The sequence below is a fragment of the Anabrus simplex genome, chromosome 7, assembly GCF_040414725.1.
Source record: "Anabrus simplex isolate iqAnaSimp1 chromosome 7, ASM4041472v1, whole genome shotgun sequence".
In the NCBI taxonomy this organism is placed as follows: Eukaryota; Metazoa; Arthropoda; class Insecta; order Orthoptera; family Tettigoniidae; genus Anabrus; species Anabrus simplex.
The window spans coordinates 187397493-187411858 of record NC_090271.1 but is presented as its reverse complement, the minus strand read 5'-3'; the positions used below and the strand labels follow the sequence as shown (position 1 = coordinate 187411858).

Sequence of the window (14366 nt, the reverse complement as noted above, 5' to 3'; positions counted from 1 at the left end):
TAATGATAATAATATTTACTCTGACTCGAGAAGCTGCAGATGATTCTGTATATATAATGTGGGATTCCAATTATTTCCAAAGTACAGTACATAGGAAACTTCCTTACCAAACGTATGAAAGGCCTTCGTAAAATCTAGCAATAGTGTGTTAGTTGACTTCGAAACCTCGTGCGATTTCTATTGTAATACGTAGCAACTGGTGAGTAGTCTAATGTGTCTCCTGAAATCCAGAAGGATGATATGAAAGGAGAGATGTTTCATCTATGAAGTTATTTAGTCGTTCGTTGGTTATATTCTCGAATAATTTGGATCACGTTGGTAATACGCTTAATAGTATGTACCTAGCTCGTAGGTAGCGACGAAAGTTTTCCAGGTCTGTGCCATGTACTGGAAAAGTACCCTCGACGAAAAAGTGAACTGAATATAGATGCGAAAAAAAAGAGAGAATGCTTTGAGTGTGAAGTGCTTCTAGGTAATGTTAGGGATGAGATCATATCCAGCAGGTTTCTTGATTGAAAGGCTCTTTATCAGATTCTGGTTTTATCCCGGTGAGGTAAATGTGATTCTTTCCATAACTGTGGGAAATAATATAGGGGCTTCTTCGACTTCTCTGTTGTGCTCGTGGTTGATTGGTGGAGTTTTGAGAGAGGATAGCTTCAAGGACATCTGTGAGAATGTCACATTTTTCGGTGTCACTCAAATAACGGACATCAGTCAATTTCAAAAGGTGGAATAACGCTTGATTCATGTAATACTCGTTTGGATTCCTCCCAAAGCATGCAATCGTCGCGCGACAGACTGGAGAGATTGTTCCGGCGTGGTGCAAAACGGTGATTATCTAACCTTGTGCGAACTAATCTGATTAGCTTTTTAGTCTGCGATATTGCATGGTTACCAATGACTGCCATGGAAGTCTCATTTTATGTTTTGCCGTGAGAATTAGTATAATTGTGAAAGGAAAACGGATTGAATATTTTTATTGTCCCCTTTGGGATGCTGTGGCTGTTAATACTGCCACAGGAATTTAATCATATATATGTATGGATGATAATCTGTTGTTCATGAATGTCCCATTTAACATAATTATGCTTAAGTGAGCGAGGCTGCTATATGAATATTTCTGCAGAAAGTGACGACGAAATTACTGGATAGTGTTTCGAGCCCATTTTGGTTAAAATGTGGAGCTCGTATCAGGAATTTTACAATAGGGTGATGTCACGATTATCTGGCTGCTGGTTTTAGTTTGATGTGTAGTGAGCCGGTTCTTCCGGAGCAACAATGTGGATGGCAGTAAGTTCAGTTGCCACTACCAGTTCTCTACCATTAGGAGTTGCTATACGACAACCCCAAATTTAATAATCATACACCTCCTTTTCCTTTCTTCGGAAGTTTCCTTGATTTTCCTGGATGCAGCATCTACCTTTTCTAAAACCATACTGATTTCAACATCCTTGCACTTCTCCTTGAGCTATTCTTCCTTAGCTGCCCTGCACTTCCTATACACTTCATTCTTTAATCGCCTGTATTCTTTTTTGCCCTCTTTATTTGTTTCATTTTTGTATTTTCGTCGTTTATTGATCAGGTCTAGTATATCTTGAGCTATGCATTGATTGTTAGTTGATCTTTCCGTTCTTCCTAACATCACTTCAGCAGCCCTACTTACCTCATTATTCATGACTGTCCATTCTTCTTCTACTGTGTTTCCTTCAGCCTTTCCATTTAGTCCTTGTGCAACATGTTCCTTGAAACAATCCTTCATACTCTTTCCTTTTAACTTGTCTAGATCCCATCTCCGTGCATTCCTACCTTTCTTAAATTTCTTCAATTTCAGATGGCATTTTATGACCAACAAGTTATGGTCAGAGTCCACGTCTGCTTCTGGGAAACTTTTGCAATCCAACACCTGGTTTCTAAATCTCTGCCTAATCATAATTAAGTCTATTTGATACCTTCCAGTGTCTCCAGGTCTCGTCCACATATACGGATGTTCTTTGTGGTGTTTGAACCAAGTCTTAGCAAGGACTAAATTGTGATCGGTGCAGAATTCAACCAGCCGGTTTCCTCTTTCATTCCTTTGTCCCAATCCGAATTCTCCTACTGTATTAACTTCTCTTTCTTGGCCTACCACTGCATTCCACTCTCCCATCACAATTAAATTCTCATCACCTTTTACATATTGTATTAAATCTTCTCTCACTTCATACATGCTTTCGATTTCTTCATCATCCGCTGAGCTAGTAGGCATATAGACCTGCACTATTGTGGTCGGTATTGGCTAGGTGTCTATCTTGACCACAATAATCTTTTCACTATGCTGGCCATAGTAGCTTAACTGCTGCCATATTTTCTTATTCATTATTAAATCTACTCCTGCATTTCCCCTGTTTGATTTTGTGTTGATAATTCTGTACTCGCCTGAGCAGAAATCCTGCTCTTCCTGCCAACGTACTTCGCTCATACCAACTACATCTAACTTTACTCTATCTTTCTCCATTTTCATATTATCTAACCTACCACAGCGATTCAAACCTCTAACATTCCACGCTCCGACTCGCACAATGTCAGTATCCACCTTCCTGATGATTGTCCCCTCTCGTGTAGTCCCCACCCGGAGATCCGAATGGGGGACTGTTTTACCTCCAGAATATTTTACCCGAGAGGAAGCCACTATCAGTACGTCATTCATACAGAGAGAGCTGCATGTCCTCGGAAGTTAGTTACGGCGGTAATTTCGCGTTGCTTTCAGTCGTGTAGCAGTATCAGCACAGCTAAGCAATGTTAATTATTAATACAAGACCATATCACTCAATCAGCTATAGACTTCCGCCCTTGCAGCTTCCAAATGGCTGCTACCCCCCTTTCGATGAAACATTCGTTAGTCTGGTCTCTCGACAGATATCCATCCGATATGGTTGCACCGATGGCTCGGCTACCTGCTTCATTGGCACACGCAAGACTCCCCACCGCGTCAAAGTCACATGGTTCACAGGGGAGGGCATTAATATTATTTATTTAATATCACGAAGCTACTACAAGGAACTGATCGTGTGAAGGACTGCGAACGTGGTTCGTTTTCAGAAAATGATACTGTTTCTGTTCGCTTCCTCAATCGAGTTACATTTTACATCAATGGTTTGAATAATCATAAAAGGTGCTCATTATTGACAAAGCAACATTCCGCTATACGGAGTGGTTAGAAGTCATGTTTCCCAGCGTTGAATAGAAACTCTCCTATATGAGAGGAAGGTTATTTTTCATTCGGCCAGTGTGTTGTATCTAAAACCCCAGGGTTTACTTAAGGGAATCACGCTTTCCGTGGAAGTAATTAAAACGTTTTTGAGTTCCCCCTATCGGAAATACAACAGCTGATACTTCACCCAGTACACCTCGTGTGATTGATCTGACCTTATATACTCTGACCAATATGTCATAACATATGACTCCAATAGCAACAAATGTCTCTCTATCTCTTGCTCTGACAAAGTGGGGAGGAATGAGGGCTCATGGAGCGCGATAAAAGCGCTCCACAACTCATACCGAAGAGATGATATTAATCGCTGCTTGTGATGGGAATAGACGAAACATACAGTACAACGTGGATGGAATCTCCAGTAACATCCAGCATCAAACTCATGGTGACATTGATTTGGAATTAATGTCGAATTTGAAACCGGCTGCAAGGCCAGAGATAGTAGAACGTGCTGAGTTCACCTGAAATGATGTGGGTTCTATTCTCTGCCAGGAAATTTCTATTATTGGAAGGGCGCACGACCGTCGGGTTCATTCAGCCTACACGAAAAATGAGTACCAGGTTAATTCCTGGGTTTAAAGTTGGCTAGGCCTGTAGATAACAACTCTATTTCACCAACATCCAGTATTACGAACAGTGGAAGATTTTACCTCAGCGGCATTCAACTATTTTTTTATTATTAAGCAAGATTTCATTGCTTCCCTGAAGGGGGAGGTGGGCCACATAAAAGCTAACGCCTTCTCTCTGGCCAGGAGATTCAGGCGAGTTGAAGCTGAAGTGAGGGATTTGGGAGTTGGGTAAGGGATGTGTGGAAATAAGGAGACAGAAGGGGGTTTGGCCTAAAGCCTAATCGTATATTTCCTTTTCTTTTTCTCTGTATTATATTATTATTATTATTATTATTATTATTATTATTATTATTATTATTATTATTATTATTATTATTATTTTCATGTTAAGTGTTATCAAGATGCTGTAGGCCTACATAATGCATATTTGGTTTTCAGTGCAATTTACATTGTTTATATACAGGGTTTCCCAAACAATTGTTATTGTGGATAATATTGTCCAATTTCTTTTTCATTTGGGTGTGAGATGGGAGGATAATGGGGTTGAGGGCGTTCCGTAACAGATCAAAGTTAAGCATCACCTTAGGTTGTGGGGAGGGACCAGTGAAGACGTAGAGGAGTTTGGATAAACTGTGGCGAAGGGAGATGTGGATCGGGTAGGACCTGGTTAAAGGAGGGGTGGTCTCGGTTGAGGGCTCGAAGTAAGGTACGTTGGAAGTGGGTTAGGACATAGTAATCGATTTTATGGGAGGGAAAGGTATCATACAAGTCTGAGGTATTAAAACGGAATGGGAGCCGGAGGGTTTGACGTACGGTACGGCGTTCAATTGAGAGGAGAGAGTGGTAGAAGTTGGCGTTGGAGTGGGCTACGGCTGCCCAGGTGGTGAAACCATAGGTAATAAGAGGTCGGACGAAGAAATCAACTGTTTTTAATTTTTATTCAAGTGAATTGTCATTCATACCTAGAAGGTAACACTTTTTTCTCCAGCCAGGAGTTTCAGGCGGGTTAAAGCTGGAGTGAGGGATTTAGGACGCTAGTAAGGAATGTGTACAAATTAGGAGATATTTATCGTATTTGTTCTACTTTTTCTATTTTTTAATGTTATTTTTTGTTTGACGTAGAATCCAGTTATAGTTTTGGAAATGTATTTGGGCCAGTGAGTATTACCAAAAACATGAACATTTTAAAATCGAAATAATTTTTGACAAGTGTGACGACAGTGTACAGTATCCAAATTCCAAGAACAAAAACAAAAACAAAAACAAAAACAAAAACAAAAACAGAAACAGAAAAAGAAAAAGAAAAAGAAAAAGAAAAAGAAAAGAAGAATAAGAATAAGAATAAGAATAAGAACAAGAACAGGAAAAAGAAAAAGAAAAAGAATAAGAAAAACCAAGGTATCTAGCAACAAGAGTCTCACCTCAGTATGACGACATCGGGTGATATAGTGCAGATATCTTGAGGTACTAAACGAGCCATGGCGCGCGCAGTAGCTATGGATACCGACTGTAGCTAGTCGTTTGATTCATCGGAGTGAGTTCTATAAGTATACGGCGAAAAAGGAATCAAATAGTGAATATTTGAGTAAATTGTGACGCGAATAAAACGAATGCGAACAATTTCTTTCGTAAAAGTGTCGTGACATATGGACAATAAATGGATTCAAAATTATCGAAAACGCATTCAAGATAATAGAGTGGCTTATCGGGATCAGTTGGCCGGCGGTCGTGAGATGAGGTCCGCTCTGCTGGAGTCCCTGGCGAGCATCCTTGTCCCAGTGGTGGAATGCTTAAAATATTTAAAATTAAGACATAAAATAACAAAACCATACTGACATTCTTTTACAATTGGCTTTACGTCACACCGACACCGATAGGTCTTATGAGGACGATGGGATAAGGAAGGGCTAGGAGTGGGAAGGAATTGGCCGTGGCCTTAATTAAGGTACAGCCCCAGCATTTGCCTGGCATGAAAATGGGAAACTACGGAAAACCATTTTCAGGGCTGCCGACAGTGGGGTTCGAACCTACTATCTCCCGAATACTGGATACGGGCCGCACTTTAGCGACTGCAACTATGTAGCTCGGTCATCATCATCTGTTTACCCTCCAGGGTCGGCTTTTCCCTCGGACACAGCGAGGGATCCCACCTCTACCGCCTCAAGGGCAGTGTCCTGGAGCTTCAGACTCTTGGTCGGGGATACAACTGGGGAGAATGACCAGTACCTCGCCCAGGCGGCCTCACCTGCTATGCTGAACAGGGGCCTGGTGGAGGGATGGGTAGATGGGAATGGATAGGCAAGGAAGAGGGAAGGAAGCGGCCGTGGCCTTATGTTAGGCACCATCCCGGCATTCGCCTGGAGGAGAAGTGGGAAACCACGGAAAACCACTTCCAGGATGGCTGAGGTGGGAATCGTACCCACCTCTACTCAGTTGACCTCCCGAGGCTGAGTGGACCCCGTTCCAGCCTTCATACCACTTTTCAAAATTTCGTGGCAGAGCCGGGAATCGAACCCGGGCCTCTGGGGGTGGCAGCTAATCACACTAACCACTACACCACAGAGGCGGACCATGTAGCTCGGTACTAGATAAAAATAAGATAATCGTGATTATCTTCTTTTTTTTTCCTTCTCAAATTCTCCACTCTGAAATTTCGTCTGGTTGTTCTCCTTAAATTCTGAATAAAGAATAAGTATTTTATGTTACGAGTTCGTACAGAATGAACAGTGTAACAAAAGTCATTAGTACGCGTCAAAGTAGGTGACTTGTCAAGTACAAAGGTCATCTTTCTCTCATCGACTCTCGGAACAACACATGCTGCAAAGTAGGGCGCAACGCACGATCGATTCTGCTATTAGCCGAGACAGTAAACAATAAACAACTGGGTGGACAGTCCGTTGCTAGGTAGCGCGGGTGTCCGCAGGGGATGAGTGGCATTAATAAACACACGACTCGAGAATTACTCGAACTTAGATTGACATTGCATTCGCTGCATACATGATTTGCATTCAGATACGAATACAGGAGGGAGGAACACCCTACACTGGTACTGCTTGATTATATAATATGTTTAAGTCACACGTGAGTGAAGAAGTATTATTTTGATTTCTTCTACTTTTTAAAAAAGTTTGCTTTACGTCGCACCAACACAGATGGGATAGGGAGAGGCTAGGAGTGGGAAGGAAGCGGCCGTGGCCTTAATTAAGGTACAGCCCCAGCATTAGCCTGGTGCGCTAATGGGAAACCACGGAGAACCATCTTCAGGGTTGGCGACAGTGGGGTTCGAACCCACTATCTCCCGAATGCAGGCTCATAGCTGTGCGACCCTAACCATACGGTCAACTTGCTCGGTCTTCTTCCTTTCCTGAATCAGCTGCGCTATTATAAGGCATTTATACCTAATTCTTTTTTTTTTTTTTTTTTGCAATTTGCTTTACGTCGCACCGACACAGATATGTCACGGCGACGATGGGATAGGAAAGGCCTAGGAATTGGAAGGAAGTGGCCGTGGCCTTAATTAAGGTACAGCCCCGGCATTTGGCTGGTTTGAAAATGGGAAACCACGGAAAACCACCTTCAGGGCTGCCGACAGTGGGGCTCGAACCCACGATCTCCCGATTATTGGATACTGGCCGCACTTAAGCGACTGCAGCTAATCGTCGTATTCTTCTTCTTCCACTTTTCCACACTCTGCTGGGTCACGGGTTTGAAGTTTCTCGCCCATATGGACTTGGCCCTATTTTACGGTCGGATGACCTTCCTGGTGCCAACCTATGTGGCGGAATGTATTCTCCACTGTGTATTTGTATGGTTAGTTGGTTAGTAGTGTGATGCATTTTGTGTATATGATGAAGAGAGTATTACGAAAACAGTACAAAAACCAGTTCCAGAGTAAGACGAGCTACTTAGACGCCGTTAAAGTCCCCAACCGGACCGGGAATAGAATCCAGCACCCTCTGAACCAAAGGCCTCGATGATGACCATTCAGCCAAAGTCTGACCACTCCTGGCCCTAATGTGTGTTAACACGGGGCTTCTCAAACGCCCAAAGACTCACGCGCGCAAATCAAGGCGCAGAGACTCCGTGCACTGTGCGTCGGTCCGACTCGGCTAAACTCGGCTTGACTCGGATGGTGTAGTGTGCTGAGAGCGACGAAGGGTTCGGTGATGGACGGATTGTTTATCAGTGAAATAGATAAGTGCAAGACAGCAACATAATAAGGGAGCAACCTGTTTCGAAGAAACCAAAGACTTCCGAAAGTCCATTTCAGTCGAACTGGTAACTTTCGTATTTTTTCTCAGTCGTGACGATAAAGCCAAATGCTTAATCGGTGGGACAATAATTACGTTATCATAAAAAAAATCTCTTTTTCAATACAAAGGCTTTGTTCGAATTCTACGCGAATTTATCGAAGGAAGATTTTCCTAAGCTGCATCGAGAAGCAGCTAAGATTATTTCTTTGTTTCGTTCCACATGCATAGGCTACGTTAAAGTTTATTTTCTGTTTTGACTTATACGAAAACTAGATTGCGTGCGAGTATTTCTGATTGTAATTTAAAAAGCGCTCTCAGAATTGCTGTCAGCCGATTCCTTGTTCCAGACATTACCCGTGTAATTGCAAAGAAATAGGAAAAGAAGAGCTAGAGAAGATAAATTATATGCTCAAATCAAACTGAAAGAAGAGTCTTTTTAACATCGGTAATATTGTCCCATACAACAGAGTGTCTTCACTCACCGTACATAAACATGTCGCAGTGAGGGGAGAATCAGCGGGGAAGGTGAAGAAGGCGGAGACAGGCCGAATGGGTGAGACAGATGTAGTGAAATAGGAGTGGGTGGGGGGGGGGGGGAGGGTTGCACTCTGGTCAACTTAGTGAAGTCCTCTCCCGCACCTTGCGCCGTGCAGTGCACTGGCACATGCACCCTGAGAGGTCCTGGTGTAACACATAAAAGGCAGACAAATGAAAACTAGTCACCTGCCAAACAGTACAGTACAAGATTTCATACCTCGAAAGTAATCACCCAGAACTGTTACTACATTAATCCCACTAGATGATGAGATGGTCAGTCCCATTCTGAAAAAAGCACGTCGCCGTCTGATGCAAACCGATATCCACGAACATCATCTTCAGGTAGAAAATGGGGCCACAATCAAAGCACAGCGTTATGAAGACACGTTGTAGATACTGAGTCACGTCATAAAGTCAAAACGCCCGGGTAGGCTATCGAACAGGATTTATCCTTCTCCGATAGAATGCCCGCCGCTCCCACACAGCCAATTGTATGAGTACTCTTGAGGCGAAGCGAGTGGCTGCGTATTCTGACAGTTCTTAGAGGGAGGTCCGATCATTGCCTTCCTGGTTGGGGAGAAAGAAGTGGGGGGTTTGGTTGCCATGGAAACGTGGGCGGACCCACTGCGGTTCCCATGGAGATAAGTCTGCTGGCCGGCTGTTGCTTGGAATTGCCAAACGTCTAACTTCTGAGTTGTGTACAACAGAACATAAGTAAGCCGCAAGCGAAAGGGAACAGAAAGGAATGTAGTAATGTGGCAGCAACGTGCAATAACACGTGATATGCTCCTCCCTCCTGCGCTATCTGTCAAAACGCTTCTTTTAATATTACAGGTGTAGATATAGGCTTGCATTGGGGATATAGTAGGTTCGAACCACACTGTCGGCAGCCATGAACATGATTTTCCGTGCTTTCCCCATATTTACACTAGGCATGTGCTGGGGATGTACCTTAATCACAGCCACGGTCACCTTTCCCATTGCCTATATAAGACCTGTTTATTTCGGGGCGATGTAAAACAAATATATGTATGTCCAATCCTTTTCTTTTTTCTCTACGGGGACGGGCATGAGGCGAGGTGAGTCTTCGTAGCGAGTTTTTGCGACCGGATGCTCTTCCTGACGTGAACTTCATCAGAGGTGTTAATGCGATGAAACGATTTACGTAATATATAATAGTAGGAAGGGAGGGGGTGAAACCCGGTGCAGCACACAGCCTACTCCTGTCGAATAGTACCAAGGGGCCCGCTCAAGGCTTAACGTCTCCATCTGAAAATCAAAATCAGTTGCGTCATATGCCCTCGCTTCATATGAACACTGCGGGGAGGTTTGAAATTCAATCCAGGCTTCTGGCATGCAATAAAGTCATTAAGAAGTGTATACCACCACGTTTCCTACACTGCCCGTCACCATACTGATGAATTTTTTTCACCAACGGGACTCGAACCGGCTAACCACGGTGTCAGACCATATCGACCTGACGCTTTAACGACCATACTCACCAGGCGGCCTCGTACGACGTAAAATAAATATAAAGAAAAAAGAGCTTCAGAAATGTGGGTGAGAAAATCTTCAACAACCTCCCTACAGCCCAGACCTCTCTACTTACGATGTTCACATCTGTGGGGAGCTGGAGAAAGACATTCACGGACATCAGTTTGCATCCGACATCGCCGTGTGTGACCGAGAACAGATGTTGCTCCGTTGACATCCTATCAGCTTTTTCACGAATGGGATTCACCATTTTATCACCCAGTATAATAAATTTCTTAACACCGAGCGAGTTGGCCGTTCACTTGAAGGCGGTCAGCTGTGAGCTTGCATTCGGGAGATAGTGGATTCGAAACCCACTGTCGGCAGCCCTGAAGATGGTTTCCCGTGGTTTCCCATTTTCGCATAAAGCAAATGCTGGGGCTGTACTTTAATTAAGGCTACGGTCACTTCCTTCCCAACCCTAGCCATTTCCTCTCCCATATAAACAATCTTGACAGATCTGGTGATTATTTTCGAAGTACGAAGTGCTGTACTATATTTTTTGTTCAGGTGATCCATTTTCATTTGACTGCCCCTTGTACATTACTCATAATATAATAATTATCATATACATTATAATATACAATAATAATTTCGTGTGGCTATTTCTAGCCGAGTGCAGCCCTTGTAAGGCTCCGATGAGGGTGGGCGGCATCTGCCATGTGCAGGTAACTGCGTGTTATTGTGGTGGAGGGTAGTGTTGTGTGTGGTGTACGAGTTGCAGGGATGTTGGGGACAGCACAAACACCCAATCCCCGGGCCATTGGAATTAAAAAATCAAGGTTAAAATCCCCGACTCGGCCCGGCCGGGAATAGAACCTGGGACCCTTTGAACCGAAGGCCAGTACGCTGACCATTCAGCCAACGAGTCGGACAATATAATATATAGAATCATCATTCCATCTGTGCTCGTTGAATACTAACGTGATACTTAGTTTTTGATAGCATACTAAGCAAGTAATGGCCAATAAGCGATTCAGTGTAATTTTGTCTACTTTTATGTTTGGTTGTCTGTTACAAACAAACCTGTGGCATAATAACACCTAGAGAGCCTTGCTGATTGCTGGCCTGACAGATAGCCTGCAGATACTGCAGTCCCACATGATCAGTGTGCCATATTAAACCATATTTCTTGGCTTTCTCGACCGGACCATTGTCTCTTGTATCCAACAGCTCATCTTTTGTCTCATGAGGATGAGCGAACATTGTTCCAGGCCTCAGTCAAGAACAGAAATACCTCGACTGCCGGGAATGGAAACCAGGGGTTTCTACCTAATAAGCAGAAGCACTACCCGTACACTACAGGGCTGGCTCGTCTCTTACAGCATTACGGGAAAAAGACTGGGTGAAATTTTATGAAACTTCGAATTAAAGTTAAGAGTAATGGCGATTACAATCTTAAGTACTCATACTGAGGAAGATATATATGAGTTTCATATTTCACTATTTTGGGTTTTCATAATACCAAGTACTGTATATGATACAGCACCCATATCTGTATCCTGAATCTGCATTGGTGACAGGTACGACACCCAGTATACCTACGAATAGAAACGAATCCTTGAAAATTGAAACCAAATTAAACCAGTAGCTGAATGTTCCATAGTCCCAGCTCTATGAAAAACGTCCTGCAAATAATCGAGAAAAGTCTGATCACTCACAAACTTCTCCCCATGACGGATGGTACAAGAGCTAGTTAATTACGAATGCGCATATCAGAATAGACAATAGAGTGAAACCGAAGCTTCGGATTCCGTGAAGTTTTGAACGTTAGGAGTGATCGCTATTTGGAGAGCTGACCGTATGATGTCGGTTGTTTGGCTAGTTGATAGCTGGTTGATGGAGGATGGGGAGGAATTGACCACTCTACTGTAATAAACTCCACCTTAGGACGCTTGATCAATGATACTTTGGTCTACATGGAGACACAGATAAGTTATGGTCAAGGTATTGACTACTTGACGAACGGTGTAGGTCGATTTGAAATAACGGATCTTGTGAGATCTACCAAGTTAAGCAACGCTGGGCCTGGCCAGTACCTGCCTGGTATAGGCCACGAGGTCTGCTGTTTAGGGCACAAGGATATTTCTTATTTCACATGCTCTTACTGTCCACGATGCTGTTGAACTTTGTCTCAAGTCTCCACAACCACTAAAGGAAGGAGTGTATGTAAACTTGACGTATCTTTCCTTTCCTCGTTTATGTGTTAGTGTATTCATTTACGAAGCGCTCTCTAATTGTAACCCGGAATGTAAAAAATGGAACAGCTAAGACATTCTTCCACTGGAATTGCGCCATGAAAATCATAGTTATTCTCTCACTACACACAGTGAATCCGCTTAATCTTGATGTGGATAAGAATTCACATTTATCATTCGAAATGTTATCTCACCTAATACTCAATTATAAATTTGCTGAGCAAGACGACTAAACACAGAAGTTAGGATTTGTAAGTTAATTGGAAAACAAGATTTACAGTATATCTGCAACAAGAGGTGAAGTTTCAATTGGAAAGATTTAGAATCTCTGTCATTGTATGTTTGACTGGCAGAAAAGATTTAGTAGAGATGTAATACTATACCAAGAACTAACTTACAGCTACGGATAACGGAACAATGTACAGTACACTGCCCTATGAATAGATTTGTATTAGCGTATTCTTCTCCTGTTTATTTACATAATTGCAGGCATCTAGAAACCAGCCGAATAGAAAATAAGCACTACTGGATTAAAAAATCAGTGAACTCACCTGAAAGGCAGTTTGATACATCAAGCAAACTTGCAATCAGTTTCAGTAATTAGCTGAATTAATTCTCAAGTAAAATATTATTGAGGATAGTGAGAAATAATCTTTCAGTTATTCAAGCTTCTGACAGGTTTCTCTGATCGTGCAGTAGAAGCCAGCAAAGGAAATGAGAAGATATGAAAACGATTTTGAACCTCTATTCCCTCAATAACGACACAGTGGTTGCTTCAAATCCTTGTGTCACCAATTTATTCTTGAAGAGATGCTAAGGATGCCTTACTTCCATAATATTCTTTCCATATATCAAGTAATTTGTGTGCCAAATGTGGTTGAGAGCTATGCTGGAAAATACACACGTACGTCCATAACCTCGATCAATTTGAACATTTTCTTTTTCACTTTTTCTCGTCCTCTATGACGATGGGGGCTGAATGTGTGGACTTTAACGGCATCCAGAGTGTCACTATTCACCTCAATAACTCCGAAAACTATGGATTCGACACTTATATTCGTTTATTTTCGATCATGTTTACATGTCAACATTCACCAACCCCTACCTCTAGGAGTGTTAGGGATGTCTTATCAGACAGTAGTTTTTCCAGATATGTTAGGTTGAGCGTCCCGGGGCTATGTTGGAAAACACACACACACATCCATTTTTATGTAGTGGTCGGAAACAACGCGAACCTTATATAAGAACGTTAGAGATTTGGCCATGCTGCTAAATTATTTGAAAAAAATAATTCGGTATTTCGGGCCGTTGTCATTTTATCAGGCGCAAAACTCAGCCAGTCAGATCACTTCGCAGGGAAATATAATTGGCTTGGCGAGATGGTGGTGCTAAACCTGCACGTGGCTTCGCACCTGTTTGTGAGCACCAATTAGAGAAAAGACATTTCGCCAGAGGAGGGATTTGAACACGAACCTCCAAGCTGACACAATTGCGCCCAAACACGTACTCTACCGTGACACCGGCTGAAACAAAGGTGTGTTTGATGCTGGTTTATCGGCATCGTAGGTAGCTTCTAGGCTCATCATCATCAGGGTCATCAGTGTTCTGCCATATGGCAGGTCTTCACATGGCAGGTCTCCACGCAATCCTGTCTCTTGCCACCCTCTTTGTTTCCTCATATTTGTATTCTATCCTGATACTGTCCAGCATCTGATATCTTCTTCATCTTTGTCTTTCTTCCATTTACTGTTCCTTCTATAACATCTATAAGCAAGCAATCTCTCCTTATCTAATGACCATTCCGGTTATGCTTTCTCTTCTTGATCAGTTTTAATATATTTTTCTCTTCCCCAACTCTTCTGAAGACATCTTTATTATTTAATTTTTCTATCCATTGTATACTTTCCATTCTCCTCCAAATCCACATCTCAAATGCTTCCAGTCTTCTTTCGTCTTCTTTTCTCAATGTCCATGTCTCAGCTCCATACAGTGCCACGCTCCATACAAAGCACTTCACGAATCACTT

General features: G+C 42.6%; 1 protein-coding gene across 1 annotated transcript; it reads right to left on the bottom strand.

The window, feature by feature from the left end:
- Window positions 1-1468: 1468 nt before the first annotated feature.
- LOC136877466 (craniofacial development protein 2-like) lies at window positions 1469-2245 on the bottom strand. The gene has a single exon (XM_067151525.2). It carries the CDS (start codon window positions 2243-2245, stop codon window positions 1469-1471), a length of 777 nt encoding a protein of 258 aa, XP_067007626.2.
- Between the last annotated feature and the right edge of the window lie 12121 nt (window positions 2246-14366).

What these genes read in the sequence shown, in the direction of transcription:
- LOC136877466 (XM_067151525.2), bottom strand. Translation starts at nt 2,245, where the DNA reads ATGCCTACTAGCTCAGCGGATGATGAAGAAATCGAAAGCATGTATGAA.